Source organism: Python bivittatus, unplaced genomic scaffold (genome assembly GCF_059951505.1).
Source record: "Python bivittatus isolate LINGU-HERP-01145 unplaced genomic scaffold, Pbiv_v1 ctg000480_np1212, whole genome shotgun sequence".
Classification (NCBI taxonomy): domain Eukaryota; kingdom Metazoa; phylum Chordata; class Lepidosauria; order Squamata; family Pythonidae; genus Python; species Python bivittatus.
Genome location: NW_028277075.1, coordinates 29,178,203 through 29,198,693, shown reverse-complemented (window position 1 = coordinate 29,198,693; position 20,491 = coordinate 29,178,203). Strand labels below are relative to the sequence as shown.

The following is a 20,491-nucleotide window of genomic DNA, read 5'->3' as shown; positions in this document are numbered from 1 at the left end:
CAATGTAATTACCGTTAATCCGTTCCGGCGTCCGCGGACCACACGTCAAGGGTGGAAAAATGGCTGCTGACCACGTGGAACGGGCGGAAAATGGCCGCGGACCATGTGGCACGGGTGGAAAAATGGCTGCAGAACACGTGGCACGGGCGGAAAAATGGCCACGGACCACGTGGAACGGGCGGAAAATGCCGCGGACGACGTGGAACGGGCAGAAAATGGCTTGTAAGTCGAGGCGAGTTCGTAAGTAGAGGTAAATTTTTGGGGCCGGAGCTGATCGTATCTCGAAAATTTCGTAAGTAGGGGCGTTCATAAGTAGAGGTACCACTGTATTTAGAACCAACATCTGACTGCAAAGGAAACATTCCAGGTTAAGGGATAAATAAGGCCACCTACTAGAGCTGAGGCTTCTTCTCTGATCTCCAGGCTGTTGGAGAGCTCCTAAGAAGCTTCAGCATATGCTCTATGCAGCTACTTGGGAATGTCTAGCATAGCCTTCCACAACTTGCTGCCCTCTAGAGATACTGAGGATGCAATATGGCTGGAGTTTTCATCTTAATATATCTAGAAGGCACCAAATTAGGAAACCACTGTCTAGTGCCACACTGGTCTTTGATCCAGAACCTTGTCCTGCTTTGGTCTCCTCATTCCCAATCTTCCTTCATCAATGAACATTGCTTATTGGCTGTTTTCTCTGAGCCTCTGCTTCTTGATCCTGTCCCCTATCTTCTTCCCGAAACTGCACTGTTTTCTGAATCCTCCAATGGACACGAAGCCTTTAGAGGCTCCTTGGTGGTAATTGTTTTTCTTGCCTGCAGCATTCAACCCCTACCTTGCTCTTCTTACCTCCCAAAAGGTACACAAGGAGCTTATCACTGCATATCTCTATGCTTCTTGACAGGCTGTGTATCCAGTTATAGATGACCTCTATAAAATCCAAAATAGTGGTGTGGCATATATAGGTCAGTATATTGAGGGAGGATCAGGAAATTCAATTTCCTCAAAGCTGACCACGGAAAGTCTTTTTCTAGTCAGAAACTTTCATGAGTGGTAGAAAAAGCAAGGCACTGTTAAAAGTGCACTTTCATTCTTTCTGATTTTATGAGTTTCTGGAGAGTTAGCAGGGATGAACAGTTGGAGACTGCACTGGGTTCCTCACCTCTTGTAATGATAACATAATGCTTGAAAATGGGTAACAGCAAAGGAAGCAACACTTAATGTCCTTAACTTTGTTCTTATATGAGCACCCAGAGAATGGCCACATTTATTACCATAGCAACAGTGACAGCATTGTGGAAAGATTGAAGGCAGGCGATCTTTTTCATCTTTTCTCAGAAGAAGCAAGCATTTGAACTAAAATTATTCAAAGAAATTATTTCCTGTACAATAAGGTAGTTGAACTTCAGTATTTGGTGCTAGATACAAGACAGAAGAGCTCATGCTTCTCAGTGCCCAAAGTTACAAGATTTGATTTCTCTCTCACAGTACAATAACATTCAGGAAGGGACAAGCTCTTCCTTGTATTTTACTGGTGCCTTAAGACTCTTAACTGGAGCTTGATTCAAAAGATGTATGCTTGGGATTAAAGAACTCTTGAGTCCAAGGATCTGCTCTGAATCTCAAAACAGTTTTTTCCCCACAAACATTTCTCTTAGTTAATCTCCCTCCAATTTTGTTTCAGTAATATTTGGTTGCTACCATTGTTTACCATGGTTAAATAATCAGGAATCAATCTGTGACAATCTATTTCTTCTCTCTCTCTCCCTCTCTCTCTCAACATAACACAACATAAAAACTAACACAAACTAAAACAGAATAAGGAAGAAAAGGAAGAAAAGGAAGAAAAGAACAAAGACAAAAGTGCAGAAAGAAAAGATAAAAAGAAATAGAAGCTTCCGATTTCCTTTGCAGCAAATATAAATTACAAAATTATCTCTTACTCTATGATTACAAAAAGCTCACTTTTTTCTATTATCCAGTTTTTTTTCCTGATCATCAAAACTACAAGTCATAAGTGCATTTTGTTTTGTTTCATGCAAGAAGTCTATAAGGGGTTTCCAGTCAGCCATAAATGTAGATATTGTTTTTCTTTACTCAAGGAAGTCAATTTAGCCATCTCTGCTAACTCCATGACAATCTATTTCTGATGACCAAGAATGTACTAGGTGATCCCAATTTACCTTCATTCCAATGTCTTTGTGTATGTATCTTATGATGGGTGTGGTGTGCAAGGAAAAAGAATGTGATGATAATTTGGTAAATACATTGCTATTGATTTGGATCTCGCAGCCGGAATTTGCATACACCCTTGAATGCAGTCTTTCCTTTGGAATCAGGCTCAAATTCAGTTGCCAGCTGACATGCGTAGAACAATCAAAAGGGCTCAGAGTTTCTATGATATAGCTAGTTCCCCCAGGTACTGGGGCTTTGCTGGTTAATGTTTTCTTATCAGCTGGACTTGTTATCTGTAACTTTGGACATTATGATTGAGATAGTTTATCTACACTGTTGTTTTTAACTTTGCATGCTGTCCAGAGTTACTGCTGTGAGATGGACAGCCATATCAATCAATCCATCAATCCATCAATCCATCAATCAATCAATCAATCAAATAAATAAAAGTTAGCAACATATTTCATCTAACAGCATTGTATCTGGAAGATGGACCTGAAATGGATTACCTTGTTCAAGAGGTTTCCTGCACTAAACACTTGGTTTCACTGGGAAAATGTGGATGAAAAATGAAATTAATTTATTTTGCCTGAGATAATGGCTTCCTTCAATTACTCTTGGGATTAGCCATGTCTCGCTCCCCAACTGTACATCACAGCACTGTCAGGCATTTACCCAAACACCTGTTAAAGCTTCATGACTCTACCTATTGGAGGGAGTTCCTGGGCTCTCCAAAACTTATCTTGGTCAGTTGGAAAGCAACAAGGTTCTAGTCTTCAGCTCCCTTCCTCCCCTTTTGTCTTTGCAGGATACTTCTGTGCTATGCATGAGTTCAAAGGATTTTTTAGAAAGGAAAGCAAGAGAGTGGAGTAGCTGGCAAAGGGTGATCTGATTTCTAATCACTCTGCTTTAAAAAAAGAATTGTGATGGTGCCTGTGATACTTTCTCAAAATCTCAAATGTACCCATTGGACACAAAATGTAGAAACCCCTGCTTTTCAGCCTGTCTTTGCAAGTGGCAAGTTTTGTATCAACACAGTAAGAGTAGTAGATAAAACAGGAAGTGATTTCCACCTGAACATTACTGTGTTTTGGCATATTAGGCAGTGGCAGTTGGGTGCCATGGATGAGGGCAAAATCCTAGACTGAAGACTTGCATAGAGTGATCTGGAGAAGAACTTGTTCAGTAACATGCACTATTACTGAAAGTATCACAAAGGGAGGAATAAATAAACTGGGAAAAGGTAAGGGAGAGGCGTGGGAACAGCGAACTCTGATCCAAAAGAGGCCTTCGTAGAAACAAATCCTATTGATCGTGATGGCTTTTACTTTGGGGATTGAGTGATTTGGGCTGCAGGCAGAGGACTCCCTAAGCCATGCTCATGTAGGGAAGGAAAGAAAGAGGAATGAGAGCGACATAGCAAGTGTTGACATACAAAATGCCCTAAGCAAGGAAGTCCCCCAGCTGGTAGTGAGAATACTTTCATAAACAGAATGCTTGGGATTTTCCTTGCTCTTTTCCCATTGTCTCTGGGAAGCTCACAAGCAGCAGAAACTGTAGGCGTGTTGGAAATGAACTCTTTACCTCCGAAGAATGCTAATATCCAGCTAAGATACACTCTGTAACATTTGCAACAGGATACTATGGCTACATGCAAACTATGGAGTTCATTTAAAGCAGGCGCTTAGAATGCCTAGCCATAGAAGTATGTGGATTTAAAGCACTGTTTATCACTAAGATCTGAGGAGGCAGTTTCTGTGATATGTGTTGAAATGAATTGCCAACATCTATCCAAAGGATTAAGCATTCTAATTTAATTGAATAGATAAATCAACTCATTAGATTCTATTAGATTAATTAAATAAAAAGAGCTGGTTTACTCAAGATTAAACCCAACTGATCAGTCAAGAACAATTTTAATAGTGCTGGGTTAATTTTAATTACTGGCACTGAGAATTAAGGGAACAATTTAAATTTAGTTACTCTGATTCTGGAAAATTACAGTAACAGGAATTTTTAAAAAAATAGTTGCTTTCTAATAATCAGTGAAAGCTTTTCTTTATTAAACTGTATATTTTCTTATTATCATGATACAATACCTGAAAAATTCACCATACAGTGATTTTTATATTATGTGTATCTGTTAAATAACTGTGTTAGTTATAAAAACAAGTAACTAATCTAAAGTTCTTTATTATCAGACTTAAATATATGCTTATTCACTATCCAATGTACGGATGAATAAAATTTCAAACCAAAATGCAAGTCAAGCAAGATAAAGATAAAATCTTTCACCAGTCATAACACCAGTTGGGTAGGAGCAAGAGCTTCATAAAAACTCCTGTAGCAATTCATGTTAGAGTTCCCTCTCTACCTGTGGGTGACTGTTCCCTTGGCTGAGTCCAAGGCATTCACTGTCTCACCTGCACTGACAGTAATGGCTTCCATGAACTGGTCTCTCCATGAATGAGTTCCTACTACCAAAGCCAAGTTTGTCTTCTTGATGAGCTTGTCCACTGTACTCTGTCAATTATAGGAACACAGAGAATACTGGTTTTATTACAGGCCTTCCTTTGGAGCATGTTTCAGTCAACATGGAGGCTGAATGAAGATTTTAGGTAGCTTTTCCAAGCAGATGCCTTCCAATTGTGTTGTGACCACATGACCCAGAATTTCCATTCTCTATAAGGTTTCTTGTAATTATAGTCTTAATCCTTTTCGAAAGCATCAACTTCAAGAAGCTAACTGAAGCCATAGACATGAAAGAGTAAATAAAAGAAATAAAAGATAATAAAGGTCAAACTATAAATACATCAGGATGTTCATTTTATGACAAGTTATTTGCCCAAAGTCACGATTGCTTCATTAAGAAAAGGGGCACTTTCTGCTTTTTTATTCATATATATCTTTCTCCCTCCTTGGTAAATATAATTCTTCCTTCTCAGCCTTTTCTCTGCTTTTCCACAGACTGCAGTGTACCCTGCCAATGGATAAATTATTTCCCATTCATAATTCTGTTTCATAATTGTGGGAACCTAGCATACTCAGGTTCCTCTACAGTGTTCAGTGAGTCTTAGCAGATTTGACCTGGATTTAGATAGACATGTTGCTAAAAACAATTTCCAGGACAACCAACTTTCATAGAGATAGAAACCTCATTGAGCTAGATGTAAGGACATGTCAGTATGGCCCTTGAGTCATTTCATGGGAAGGATTAACAACTGGAAACAGCAGGACAAAATTTAGCACATTTCCCAGTTAATTTCTCACATATATCAATGAGATAATTCTTTTAGCTAAAAATGACCACACATTTGGTTAAGTTGGTTCTCACATTATATATCTTGAACTCATGAATATATTTAGATGTAGGACTTTTCATTCATCAGAAGACAGTTGTGGAACTTCTGGACATCACATTCTCTTATTGTTAAGTAGGACTATATTCTTTAAAACATTTGCTACTTTATTTCTTTCAAACTTGCTCAGACTTTCATCTTTCCCTTTCTATGATCTCATTTTATTTATTCTTCTCATTCTCTTCTTCTCTTCCCTACCAGGACTTAGCCTGGACTTTTGCGTTAGCTTAGTTTTCCTTTTCAACCCTCTTCTTTTCCTGTACCCTCCCTTTTTCCTTTTGGCCTCCTTCCTTTGTCCTGCTTAGCTCTTGTAACCAGTTCTGCTTACTGTACCTCCTTTCCTGCTGTTCCTTCCCTCACTTCCTGCCAAAAGCTCTTGGTGCACAGCACTGACCTTGAATTCATAGGACTCTTCTATGATGACCTCCAGTTTTGGATGTTCACCCAGTATTGGTTTTCCCATTTCTGCAATACGTTTGGCTTCCTCTTCCTCCATTGTCAGCTTTCTTTCTGTCACCTCTGTGGGAAAAACATGGATATACAGTAAGTATCTGATATACTACTAAAAGAACAAGGGAGAAGGTAATGGCAAAAGGGCTGGATTGGGAAATAAAGTGGCTTTGTTCCTTTTCCAAGCGCCACATCTGCCTTCTTCCATAAACTGTTCCCCAGAATTATCCAGGTTTTGTAGCAGTGTATGATGATTAAGGTCTCACCCCATTCCCAGGCAGACAGAAGGTTTGATATGCAGATTTATTGCAGAAAACTAGGTAGTTTTACTTAGGATGAAACTCATCAAAAAGCACACCACAATCTTGCCCTTTATATATGTTAACCCATAGGTTGAAATCCTGGACCAATCCTGGCTATTTTTCTAAGTCAACAGCTGCTTGTTTCCTGTCTATGAAGATTTCTGCCATTTGTCCATTGTTTACCAAACAGTTTCCTCTTATATGAAAATCATTTTCAATCTTACAGGAAATTGTCCTGTATTGCAAAGCATGGCAGAGGATAAAACCAATCGATTTTTCTTCTCATTATGTTTTTTTTGTTCTGTTTTGTTTTGCTTTTTAACGTGGTAAGATCTGAAACAGGGTAAGGGAAGGGTAAGTTCATTCTATTTGCAAATAGGCTTACAGAAAATACTGGAACTGTTTTTCTTTTTTAACTGTTTGCAATATCATACTTAAGTGTTACCTATGGGCCATATAATCCAGCACAGAATTGTATGCATAACCCTCTGAAGTTTAATCATGCTTACATTTTTGCTGGGTTGTGGCCTTGGTAATTTAAACATTAATTTCCTATTTAGGTAATTTTGAGGGCTTATTATCTGAAATATGATTCATACATGTGTATCTCTCCTTTCTCTGCTTCTTACTTTGCCATGAGCAAGTCTGTGTGTGTGTGTGTGTACATATATATTGGATCAAGTATTTCTATGTTTCAAAGGAGAACCCCCCCCCCCGCAAGTGAAATGTATTTCTCAAAATATCAAGCTTTTATTTATTCTTTTGGAACAACTCTGATATGCCAGAGTTTGCAGTTACTACTATTAAGTATTATTCATGAAGAAAAATCATAGTAATTCTTAATATATTAAGTTTCTATAGAAACAATTCAAGATTGCAGTAGATAAAAAAGAACAATATAAAATAAATTGATCAAGGGAAGGAAATCATTGTGTACTTTTGTGGCACTTATTGCTATCAACCCAGCTTGGAAAAGATGAATGCATCAATCATTACTTTCACTCTCCAAAAGCAAAGACTTGGATGAAAACATCAATATTTTTTTACTTATTTGTTCATATTGCAGTGAAGAAAAAACCTTCAGCTGGTTTTTGTTAACCTCTTCTACTGAGATGTAAACACATAGACATTTCAGCTTATATTTGCATATATTTCACCCTATGTTTTAATTTATTCTATTAATGTTCTGTCTTTCCTGAGAGATTTGTATCTTATAAAGAGGAGGAAAATGCACATATTTTCAGCAAAATAAACAGTTTTCATCTACATATAATGGGATAGAAGCTCCATTGATGAGCAGGCTGGGTAAAATTTTATTTTCAGGGCAGGAAGAGAAAAATAGATCAAAGTGCATTAGAGCATCGGCACCATGTACTTCAGCTTATAAATGGCTCAAGAATGGATCCCACTGTGGGCTTGTCTGTGGTGACAGACAGTTGGCACAATAGCAGACATTATTAACATTACTAGCAAATTCAGCAAGTGGGGAAAGGTGGCATCCATTTAACTTTGGGAGTCCTTTTGAAAAACAAGATTCACGTGGTGTCTAAGCTTTTTTTAAAATATAATTTTATTGTAAGTTCTACAAACAAGAGTAAAAATTAATACAAACTAAAATGAAGAAAGAAGGAAAAAAGAAAAAGGAAGAAATAAAAGAGAAAGCTAAAGTGCTAAAAGAAAAAAAAAATAAGAGAAAGGGTAGAAGAAAAATAGAAAAGAAAAAAAAAAGAAATGGCTTCTGATCTTCTTTACAGCAGTTGTAAGTACAAATGTAGATTTATCTCTTTCTCTAAAGTTACATTGTCTTTTCTTTCTATAATCTATCCTATCTAATCGTCAAACCCATAGATCATAAGTTTATTTTTTTCTGTTTTACACAAGAAGTCCATAAGGGGTTTCCAGTCAGCAATCAATATAGATATTGTCTTTTCTCTAATCAAACAGGTCAATTTGGCCATCTCAGCAAGTTCTATCATTTTCACCAACCATTCCTTCAGCAACCACTCCTCCACTGTGAGTACTGACAAATCTTTCCATCTTGCTGCGGTTATCATATATAAAAACAAAGTTCCATGACTTTTTTCCAAATGTTTATCCATCAGTCCCAAGAGTAAAAGTTCTGGTTTCAGTATGTTTGTATGTTAATCTTTAAAATCCTCTGAATCAGTATATGCATTTGAACCCAAAATCTTCTAGCTATTTTGCACGTCCACCAAGCATGGTAAAATGACCCTTCTTGTTGTTCACTTTTCCAACATAGATTTGAAGTACTGTACCTTTATACATTCTAAATAATTTTTCTGATGTCATATACCAATGGTACATCATTTTATAAAAGTTCTCTTTAAGATTATAACATAGTTTAAATTTCAATCCTTTCAACCACATATTTTCCCATTGTTCCATCTGTATATTATAACCAAAAATTTTAGCTCACTTTATCATACATTCTTTCACTTGTTCTTCTGTTTCAAATTTCAATAAAAGTTTATACATTTTAGCAATCACATGTTCATCATTTGTACACAATTCTGTTTCAAAGTCAGTCGTAGAATATACAATACCGTAAATTCTTTTGTCTACTTCGAATCTTTCTGAAAACTGTAAATAGGAAAACCATAGACAATTATGTCCCTCTGCCATCAGCTGTTCTCTTGATTTTATTTTGTATTCCCTTGATAGAATTCTAGTAACTCATGGTATGTTAACCCTTTGTGTTTGCCTATTATTTGTCACCTATAAAATGCTTCTTGTGCTGAGAGCCACAAAGGTATTTTCAGGAACAACTTGGATTTGTATCCATTCCATGTTCTCAATATGGCACATCTAACATAATGATTTTTAAAATCTACATTAACCTTAACTTTATCATACCACAAATACCCACGCCACCCAAATCTCAGGTCAAGTCCTTCTAACTCGAAAAGTCTATTTCTCAGCAACACCCACTCTTTCATCCAAACCAAACAGCAAGCTGCAAAATACAATTTCAAATCAGGTAAACCAGTCCTCCTCTTTCCTTTGCATCTTGTAGCACCCTATACCTGTGTTTTTTTCCCTTGCTATACAAACTTAGATATATCCCTTTGCCACTGTTTAAATGGTTCATCAGTTGTCAAAACAGTTACTGTCCAAAACGAAAACATCATTGTGGCAAAAAATTCATTTTTATCACAGAAATTCCCCCCAACAATGACATTTGTAATTTCTTCCATCTCAACATATCTTTTTAAACTTCATTCCATGTCTTAACATAATTATTTTGAAATAACATACAATTCATATTTGTCATGGTGATACCCAGATATTTTACTTTTTTCTCAATCTTAAAACCCATTTTTTTAATCAATTTTTTTTGGTACCTCTATTTTTATATTTTTTGTTAACATCTTCGTCTTCTGTTTATCAATCTTAAAACCTGCTACTGTACCAAATTCTTTTAATTTTCCCATTAATGTCTCTATTCCTTTTAGTGGATCCTTCAGAATCAATGCCAAGTCATCAGCAAATGCCCTTGACTCAGAAGTTTATTTTTTAATCTTTACTCCCACAATTCTCTCATCTTGTCTTACATCACTATTCAGTATTTCAAAAACCAAAATAAACAAGAGAGGAGACAGTGGGCATCCCTGTCTTGTCCCTTTTTGTATCTCACAGGGTTTTGTTAGATCTCCACTGACAATTATTTGTGCTTTCTGTGAAGTATAGATTGATCTTACCCATTCAATAAAATTCTCTCCAAAATTAATATTTTCCAAAACTTTAAACAGGAAGGCCCAATTCAAATTGTCAAAGGCTTTCTCTGCATCTAAGAAAATCAATGTGACTTGTTTTTCATTATGTTGTTCCAAGTATTCCAAAAGGTCCAACATATTTCTTATATTATGCTTTAACTGTATTTTAGGTAAAAACCCACATTGATCCTCATGAATAAATTCTTGCAAAATTATTTTCAACCTCTCAGCCAAAATCATTGTAAACAACTTATAGGCATTATTCAATAATGATATTGGCCAATAGTTTCATGTTAAATTCAAATCTTGTTCCTCCTTAGGCATTAATGCTGCATTAGCCACTTTCAAGCTCTCTGGCATCTTTCCCCTCTGTAAAATGAATCAGTTGTATTTTGTAAAGGTTGTAAAAGCTCATCCTCAAGGCATTTACAGTAAGAAGCCTTCTGGTCCAGGCGCCTTTCCTGTTTTAGTCTTTTTTATACAGTAGCTTCGCAAACTTCCTTTATTGTTATGGATCCATTCATAATCCGTTTCTGTTTCTCTGTAATCTTCAGTAAATGTTGTTTCTTCATCTATTTTCATCTATTTTCTTCAGGGACATTTCTTGTCCTTTATATAAATTGGAATAATATTGATGAAATACTTTTTGCATAGCCACATTATCTGTTATTATAGTATCTCCATCTTGTAATTTCAATATCATTTTTTTTCTTTTTCTTTTCATAATTTGCATGCCAACCACTTCCCTGGTTTATTTGCAAACTCAGAATTTTTTTGTTTTGCATAATTCATTTTTATTTCCATTTCCCATAGTGTTAACATAGATAATTGTCACTGTAGAAGCTTAATTTGTTGAGAAATATTTGTCTTCTCTGGAAACATCTTTAATTCCTCTTTTCTTTTTTGTCTCATCCAGCTTGTGTTTTCTCTTGCCTCTTCTTTTTTGATTTCACTATTATGTTGTATAAAGTAACCTCTCATGAAAGCTTTACTTGCGTCCCAAACCATTCTTATGTCTGTACCTTTATTAAGATTATTTTTTAAAAAATCTTTTAATTTTTTTGTACAATCCTCCAGTATTGTTTCTTCCTAACCTCCATTTAACCTCCATATGAAAGAACTGGGTTTTCCTTTAAAAATCAAACTCATTGGATTATGATCTGAAAAGGTCTTTGATAATATCTCTATTTTATGAACCTTAGTAGTCAAATTATTTGAAATCCAAATCATATCTATTCTTGAAAAAGATCTATGCCTTTCATAAAATAAGTATACTCTCTTGAATTGCCATTTTTATGTGTCCATGCATCAATAAGCTCTAAATTGTCCATCAAATTAAAAAAAAATCTTTTGGTTGTTTACTTTGTGTAATTTTAATATTTTTCTCAGAAGTTCTGTCTACTTGTGGGGAGATCACTCCATTCCAATCTCCCATCAAACACCAATTTTCATAAGAAAAACCCATTAGTCTGTCCATAAGTCCTTTATGGAACATTGCTTTATCCTCCATTTGGGGCATAAATTCCCAATATCAGAGTCTTAACCCCATACAAATTAACTTCCACCCCAACATATCTACCATACTCATCAGTCAATATAAGTTCTGGTTGTAGTTGGGGGTTTATATACAACACAACTCCTCTCCTCTCCTCTCTCCTCTCCTCTCCTCCCCTCCCTTCTTGTGGTATCTAAGTGACAAAAGTGGATACCCAAAATACAGAAATATTAATTAATTGATGAGCTGAAAGGTGGAACTGAAAGATCTACAACAAACTTCCCTCTTCAAAAGTGTCGGAAATCCAATTCCCCCATCAAATTTACCCTATGTTATTAAGTTCTAATGAGGTTGCCCCTTTGACCATGCCATATTTACCAGGGACTCACTTTGTGGCAACCAGAGATAATATTTTCAATACAGGACCTCCTCACTCTATTAGGATTGTGCAAAGACTTGCCAATCAGCTGAAGATTCATATGTTTGCCAGGTTTTCCAGAGGAAGAATGGCAGACTTGAAGACAGCTCCACTAAAAGTGGAGCTGATGATCACGGCAGAATGAAGAGTTGGGGAGTAGACTGGCTCTTCATAATCCCTCTCTGGGCAAGGAGAGGACTTGATATTGCCCACAAGTGCTCCAGACAGTTGCTCTTCATGAGGAGACTACAAGATAGTGGTCTCTGGCAGGTTTAGAGCTCTGGGAGACGAGGGAATAGCCATCTTGCTCAAACCACAGTCAGTGCCTTCAAAAGAACACTGGGTTTGCATTCTTCCTTTTTAAATCACTTTTGGAAATTGCTTGTTAATTGTTTTTCAGCTATTAGAAACCTTTGGGTTGACAAGTTTGACAGCACTGGGTGAGTTTCCTTCAATCCTTAGTGAAAGAAAGTTTCATCTACAAGTTTAAGAACTTAAAAGAAGTTTTTTGGAATAAACAACAAAAGGGTGTTTTGATTTTAGAAAGTTAAAAACAGACTAAGGGTCCAGATAAATTTGAAATAAGAATTTGAAATTAATTATAAAGAATCCTTCCTGTGGGAAAATGGTTTTGTTTTGATTTTTTTTTTTTAAAGTAAGATAAGATTTTAAAAATTGGACACTAGAGGAAACTAGAGGGAGCTAAAGATTACAATTGAACACATAAACTTGACTTACAATTATAGAATGAAGCAAAATATTCTAACATTGGACATATTGAAGGATATTTTTGAACAATGGACACAAAAGTTAATTTTAATATTGTCAACAGAGACATCTGTCTCTATGGAGAGGCTGTGTCTAAAAGATATTGTGGAAGAAGAACAAGTTCTACTTGACAAAACTGAGACAGATCTGAAAGTGGATTTAAAAATGACAAGCTACAAGAATGACATGGAAAAAGATGCTACACTGGACATACAAAAGAAAGAGGATGATGTCTTAATAATTAAAAGGGATATACAAACAATAAACCAAGAGAGTGACCTGGATAATCTTCCTATATTGGATTCACAAAAGAGGCTTGTTAAAGTTTTGAAGAATCTTGTGAGAAGGGACAAAGAAAAAATGAAAAGAAATCAAGTTCTCCCCGTTCTACTCTTTCTTTTTATTCTTCTATCTTTTTTCAGTTTGTATTAGTTTTTACTGTTGTAAAGTAAATAGTAATCTTTAATAAAATTACTATTAAAAAATATGTTCTCCCAGGATTTTTCTTAAATCTGTACAGCATTATTTCTCACTGTTGTAATTGTTGGGTTTATTGCCTTGTATCATGATTTTAAAGTTTGAAGGTCCATTCAAGAATAAATTTTTAAAAATCTCCCAACTGCTATAGTCAATTGTAGCATGGGGAAAACGTTTGGGAAAATTATCCCAATACCAGCTGGACAGATGCAGTTGCCCACAACCCCTGTTACATTTCATAACTGGAGATTTCCATTCTAGATATATCTTGACTATAACCCATTAATTCCTTCATCTTCTCTATTTTACTAAGTCAAAAATTATATTACATGCATGGATGTAATTACTTTTACAGAACTGTTACTTTTGTGCTGACGCCACAAATGTTTTGTGACTATATTCTCTATAGCATTATCAATATACAGTACATAAGAAAAAAACCCACAAATAAATAAAAAAAACCCTACCTTTGTCTGAGGAAATTATAATCTAAATTCTTAAAGGTAAGAGGGAGGGCAAATAATAGAGAGCTTAAAGGAGAAAACCAAGAAACAAAGATAATATCAAGAGGCGAATTATGGAAAGAAAGTAAATTGGCGAGATAAATCTGACTGAAATATACCAAATAATTTATCATGTGATGCTTGTACAGTCTTGTGTAATTTATACTAAGCACCAAGATATTTCAAAATTCCTGCTGGAATTTCAGTTTAGAACCAGGCTTATAGGCAACCAGCCCTGTCCATGGTGCTGAATGTTGTCCAACAACAACAACAACAACAATAATTATTATTATTATTAATCCTGCTGATGGTTCATTGTCTGTTTTTCCTACAATTTATTAATTGCTGCAACATAACACAACACTTGCTCTTAGTGCCAGATGTACAGTACTGTGGCAATCCAAACAATGGAAAACTAAAGAAAAACTTTATTTGCATAAGTGCTATATAAAAGTGCAGAAAATTAAAACAGAAAAGAGCTTTGAAGAACCCCTTAATTAAGCACAGATGTATTCAAATATCCTCTCCATTAATTAGCCACATTATTTTTTTCTTGTAGATTTCATACATTTGTACAAATATCTCAGTAACAATACTGAGTATAGTTGCTTAAATATATTATGTTTCGCTCTCCCTCTCCCCAAGTGCCCTTACTTGCTTTTATCCATTGTTTATTCTCATTTACCATTCTATTGTTTTCTTTTTTCTTCTTTATATTCCATTTATTTCAATAAAGCAATATATTATTTTTCAAAGAGGTGGTTTACTATCCCCCAAAATACATGGATACATACTGGAATTGCAGTTTAATTCATCCCCCCCGCCCCAATTTTGAAATTTGGGTTGAGTACAAAACCCTAGAAGTTGTCTACCCTTCACATCTGTGACATAAAATTGTGTAATAGTAGAATTGTACAGAGCCTGGGAAGGATACCGGACCACAAGTTGAGACAAGACAATTCATATGCAGAAATCTAAGGAGCCTGAATATAGCACTAATTGTGCCAAATATTCAAGAACAGCTTTCCCCTACCTAGCACTCCCTGGACCTGCCTGGGACCGTTGCCACTTTCATGAAAATGGAAATCCATCTGAAAACATGACAGTACCAGTTGCAGTCCGACAACCCTTACTAAGTAATAACCTCTATTCAACACAATGACTTTGCCTTTCAGGAAAAAAAATCCAAATGTTTTATGTGCCATCATATTGCAAAAACTGCTTCCAATTTTAAATTCTGTGGTTGTTATTGTTGCTCTTAGAATTTATATCATGGCTTTCTGTGTATCAGAAATATTCAGTTGGGCATCATTTAAATTAATCTTTAAAAACATATTGACTTGGGAGTGATCACAAAGCCAGTAGGAATCAATAGACAGCCAAGGTGTTGTAAAACTTGTAGTAATTAACAGCAACAGTCCAGTCCTGGCTTCCCATCAAAGACAAGCGCTATCTCAGAAGAGCATTCCAGGGGCGACCACCCTGCCAGTGTCACATGAAATGACCCACACCAGTGCTTGCAAAAGCAGTAGGCTCTGTAGCTATGGTAACTAGCATCTTTTCCTCTGAACTTTCTCCTCTCCCCTTTCTCTCCTGAATGCTGACCTTTCTTCTCGGAGCTGGCACGCCAAGCAAGTGTAACATGGAGGGTTCCTTCTGTATTCTGTATGAAGCGTTCAGGTTGTTCCGTGAGCACAAAGTGCTTCAAATGATAAATCCTGCATGATTCCTGACCTCAAGAAATTATTCAGAAGCAAAAACCCTGCATAGACTTCATATATCATTAAAACTTTGGTGCAACATAAAATCCCAGCTACAAAGTTTATTAACTCTACAGAGCCAGCACATATTACAAAGCACGTAAGTGTTCCCGTTTCAGGCAATGCCATCTCGATTTATCACTGCAAGAGAAACAAATCCTTCCACCTTTTGGCATCAGCAATATATCAAAGTGCCACAGCAACATCTGTATCCGTCCCACCAAATCTCTGGAATGGGGAATCCCCTTCCTTAGGCTGTGTGAGTGTGGAAGAGGGCACTCATACCTGGAGCCAGCAGGTATTCTTTTCCCTGCTGGGTTTTGGTGCTACCTGGTAAGAGGGGTTAGGACAGCCCCACCCTCTCCTTCACTGGAGCGTTTGTTTCATAAAAAGGAAACTGAAAACAAGCATATGTGTGGGTGTGTCGAGAGAAAGAGTCAAGTCTTAGAGCTGCAGGACTGCTGAGAGGCAGAGCTGAGAGAGTCTGCAAAACCAAGCAGGCCTGCAAACCAAACCGAGTCAACTGCATGCAGCAGCTGAGGCGCAGAGCTCTACAAACCAGCTCTACGAACAGAGGACTGTGAGTGCTGGGGGAAGAGAAAAGCCCATTCACAAGTCTGTAAAGGAGTGAAAAGGGTTTTCACATGCAAATGGACTGAGATTGGCTACAAGAGCTGAAGACCTGGGGGAAAAGGAAAGCTTTAAAGAAGAAATAGTTACCAGTAGAAGAGAATATGTGTAGCTCAGGGTTGAACTGTGGAATCCTTGGGATTCTCTGAGCTTGTTTTCTTGCAAACATTTTGTTACCCAGCTAGGTAACATCTTCAGTGCTAGAAGGGGGTGGAGTTTGCTCTCTGTTTATATACAGTGGCTTGCCCTGCCTGTGTTGGTGGTTCCCCGCCCCCCCTTGGTAGTTCCTTGATTAGGGTATTGTTTACTGCTTGATTGTATGTCTGGTGATAATCTTGGTGTTAATCTCTGTTTATCTGGGTGATGATTGGTGAGGGGATGTTCCGGTCTTTTGTTTCCTTTTTATTGTCTCTTTTGAATAGTGTGTAGATGCTGTTTATCTCTATGTTATCGCTCCTTCTAGTACTGAAGATGTTACCTAGCCGGGTAATGAAATGTTTGCAAGAAAACAACCAAGTTCAGAGAACCCCAGGGACTCCATAAGAAATAGTTAAGAGCATAGTGCTAACATAGGAATATAGAAATAGAACACAGAGATAGAAATGTATAGATTAAATAATAGAAATAGAGTAGTTGTAAACTTATAGTAATAGGAAAATAATAGAATAAGATAGTTTAATTTTGTACAATAAAGAGTTTTGTGTGGGAAAAACAAATACAGTCTTTGTGACAGTATTCTGTACTATATTAAAAAAAACCCTAACAGTGAGTAAGAAATAGTTGCACAAAAGAACATGGGAGAAAGTAGAGACTACTATGACTGCCAGTCAGGCTCCTAATACTTTAATGTTCTCCTGTGTGTTAGAACGAGTGAGAAAGAATCAACAGGGTATATTCTTTACCACGTGGGTCATCATGGTAGAGGGAAAAATGATTTTTACTTATCAGCACCCTTAGAAACCACAATGGAGAAAAGGCCAGATCAAAGTCATGGTTTTTCATAATGATTGCAGTGGCTCTTCCTTCTTTTTGATGTCACAGTTTCTGGATGATACTGAAACTTGGATATAAGGCCATATGCATGGGAACAATTTATTTAGTTGAACAATTCTTCCGTGGACTTTAACTCTCATTTTCACTAATAGCCAGAATATATATTAGAGCCACCCTGTGGAGACCACTTGAAATAGCTGCATGGGATCAAGTAAGTTATTCATGTACATCGCAAAGTGAATCTATTGATTTTCTCCATACCAATGGGAGAAAAATTATCTAAAACATCTGTGGAGATACAGAGAAAACCAACCACATATTTATGCCTTCCTCTGTCTGGGTCTAGTTGCTCTGGTTTGTGGACCATGTGCAAAGTCAGTCCACATATAACATGGTGTGATAAACCAAATATGAAGTTATTAGAATGCAAATAATTGCTGTCATTATCTCTCTCCAGTGTAAGTTGATAAAAGGCATTCTGAGACAAGGCAGGCTTGGTCCACAATGCTGCATCCAAGAATAGCTTAGAGGTGTGCACTTATCAAGGCATACATTCTTCATACCCATGCAAATGGGCTGCAAGATCATGAGTTCTCCATTACTTGGTAATGCCTGAGTGGGTTGCAATGATTTGACAGACTGTATGGCCCACTGAGCTCTCCCAAGAATTAAGAAGTGAAAGGGTCCCACTGAGCTCTTTGGCAACCCCTCCCCACCTTGTCTACATAATTGCTCATGCTGTTTCACTCTTAGTAAAATTCTGGTGCCTCTGAATGATAGTTTCTGAACTGCCTGCACATACCCCATACTTCTGAATAATCAAAACTCTCTTCTCCTGCTGACTAAAACATAGGATGACAACAGTAAGAACAATAGCATCGATTACTAGTATTGTAGAAGCCAATTTTTTCTGCTTCTGGCAGTCAAGGAACTTCACAAAGAGCACAATATATGCACTTGTGGGGGGAGGAGGTAGAAGGGAAGGAAGGCACAATAAAACAAAACCCCACAATTGAATACTGTAGAGCACACTGAAAACATGAGTTTTAGACACTGTTTCAAGATAAGAGAAGCAATAGATGAACGTCTGAAAGAAAGGAATTCCAGCTGTGCTATTGCCAGAGCACAATCACCTGCAGGCTTCAAGGGGTAGGGATTTCAAGAACAGGTTAATGTCCATAAGGCAGGAGAAAAAAGCTAATGATTTTGCGGAGGGGCAGGTCAAGTCTGTCAAGGTGAACACTGCCAAACTGTAACTAAATAATTAACCATTCCTGATTTGTTTGCATAAACCTTGGTACTCAGCTTTCAACATGGATTGCACCCTAGATTTCTAGCTGCCAACCCCAATTAGTCTGAAGATGCCAAGCAGGGGAACGAAACTGTCAGCATTTCCTTGATTCCCATCCTGGCTTTACAGGTATTTCAAAAGGTTAGGAAGGAAAGAATTCCAATTTTAGCACCTCTCATCCAGATCTAAGCAAGTGTTAAAGGACAGGAAGCTGATAAAATGCTCTCTTTCTTGACAAGGAGAAACAGACAATGCATTTCCAGGAAGATTGAGAAGTTCCTCTTATTGAAATAGGCTCCCAACCAAATGTAAAAACATCATTGCTTTATTTTATGGACAAAAAAGAAAACACCTGCTTAATTAAGCACCTAATGTATGTAAATAGACTTTGGTCATAAGACACGCCATGAAGACTGCCATTTGCCATTTCTGTGGCACACTTTTTCACCTCACTTATCATCAGGGTGGTGAATAGCAAATTGGATAAATGCAATGCCTTAGATAAAAGCATAAAGTTTGAACTGACACCATATTAAAATATTAAAATGACCAAAAGCCATTTAAAAGGCTGAATTGGCATGTCTTGATCTTTTTAGAAGCAAGGAGTTGGATGAATGATGCTGCCAATTTTCTTGCCCCTCCCTGGGAGCAGGAAAAAGTGAAATGGGACAACAGCTAGAGGGTCTGAATTCCACTCCTGGGATGCTGAGCCATGGGAATGAAACCTCTAGACAGCGATGAGTGTGACTGGTGTTGAAATGGTAGCTAACATTACAAAGCTGTTCCAAGTTAGTATTAATTTTATATAATGGCTGGTGGTATACCTGCTTTACTGTGTCCCACACAGTATGGTACGTATGCTTTAATTTGTATTGTTCTAAAACTATCTTAGTAAGTATTGCTAGTTCTGCAAAAAATGTAACACATTTTGCACATGAAACTCAAGAAAAGTCAGAAGGCAGATCTTCAGGATTGCCAAATATTGAAGAACAGAGAAACTGTAAGATAGAAAATATGAATATAAGAGAGGGAGGGAGGGAGGGAGGGAGGGGGAAGCCAAAGAGTCAAGCCAATAAAAAACCTATGTAGTGTAGAACATTGGAAAGAGGAAGGGCAAAAATTAAAAGTAGCGTTCTTTAGTTGTACGTCTTTCAGCTGTGTTGGATTTCAAGTCCCATCATTACCAGCCAGCATGATGCAATGGCTGGAAATTATCGGATTTGAAGCTCAACACATCTGGACGACACCAGGTTGGAGAAAGCTGAATTACACACAAAAAGATGATGACAAGCTTCACTGTAATCTTCAGTGTAATTTTTTTTCCAGCACTCCTGAAATGCTTGCATTTTCTAAATCTAACATGACATAGAGTAAGTGAAAATGTCATCTCCATTCTTTACTTATTAGTCATGATCTGTCCTGTGCAGTAACAGATGCATTTTTATATTGCTCTGGATTTGATCTGTCACAGATTAACAGAATTTGAAGCACAATGTCCACATGTCCAAGAGATGTCAATGCAACCTATGAAAAGGAGACGAACTGCAGAAGTTAATTGAAATAGCAACTTGACAGTTCATCTGAAGCAAGACAATGCTACCTAGAGTGCATGTGGTGTGGAAAAGGATTTGGCACAATCTTCTGGGCACCCTTCTTTCCTAGCATGGTCAGAATTTCCAGTTCCTCACTTATTAAGGCAAGAGCAACTTCTTATAGAGGCAAGCAAGTGAATTATCCAGTGCTTTCTGGCAAAAGAGATAAAATGTGACCATGAGATTTGCATCATTTTAATACATATTATTTGGTTCAAGGAGAATTAATTAAATTAGCACACTACTGAATTAGAGCTACACAATTACTATGGGGACAGCTGTGACAGATTTTCTGAAATGAAGAGCTGCTAGAATTCTAAGAAGAGAACATTTAGACTTCCATTATTCTCATGATGATTTTTTGGGACACAGGGGATTCACGTGACTGTACAACCTAGCAAAGAGATGGCTGTAGAAATCCTTTCCTATATACACACAAGAAGTCACCAATCATACTGGCTTCCTCAGTCTTGATTCTATATTAAGATGGAGTGTACACTTACAGTATAAACAGTAGCTCATTCATATATAGTAATGTATGTGTATGTAT

The 20,491-nt window shown here is 37.0% G+C and overlaps 1 protein-coding gene across 1 annotated transcript in view; it reads right to left on the bottom strand.

The window, feature by feature from the left end:
• Positions 1 to 20,491, bottom strand: part of LOC103049251 (sodium/calcium exchanger 3) — a 40,889-nt gene that overhangs the window by 8,723 nt on the left and 11,675 nt on the right. Inside the window, exons 3-4 of the mRNA XM_015888944.3 lie at positions 5,923 to 6,047; positions 4,593 to 4,692 (exon numbers count right to left, since the gene is read on the bottom strand). Of these exons, the coding sequence (XP_015744430.2) occupies positions 4,593 to 4,692; positions 5,923 to 6,047 (225 nt within the window). The remainder of the gene's footprint in view (positions 1 to 4,592; positions 4,693 to 5,922; positions 6,048 to 20,491) is intronic.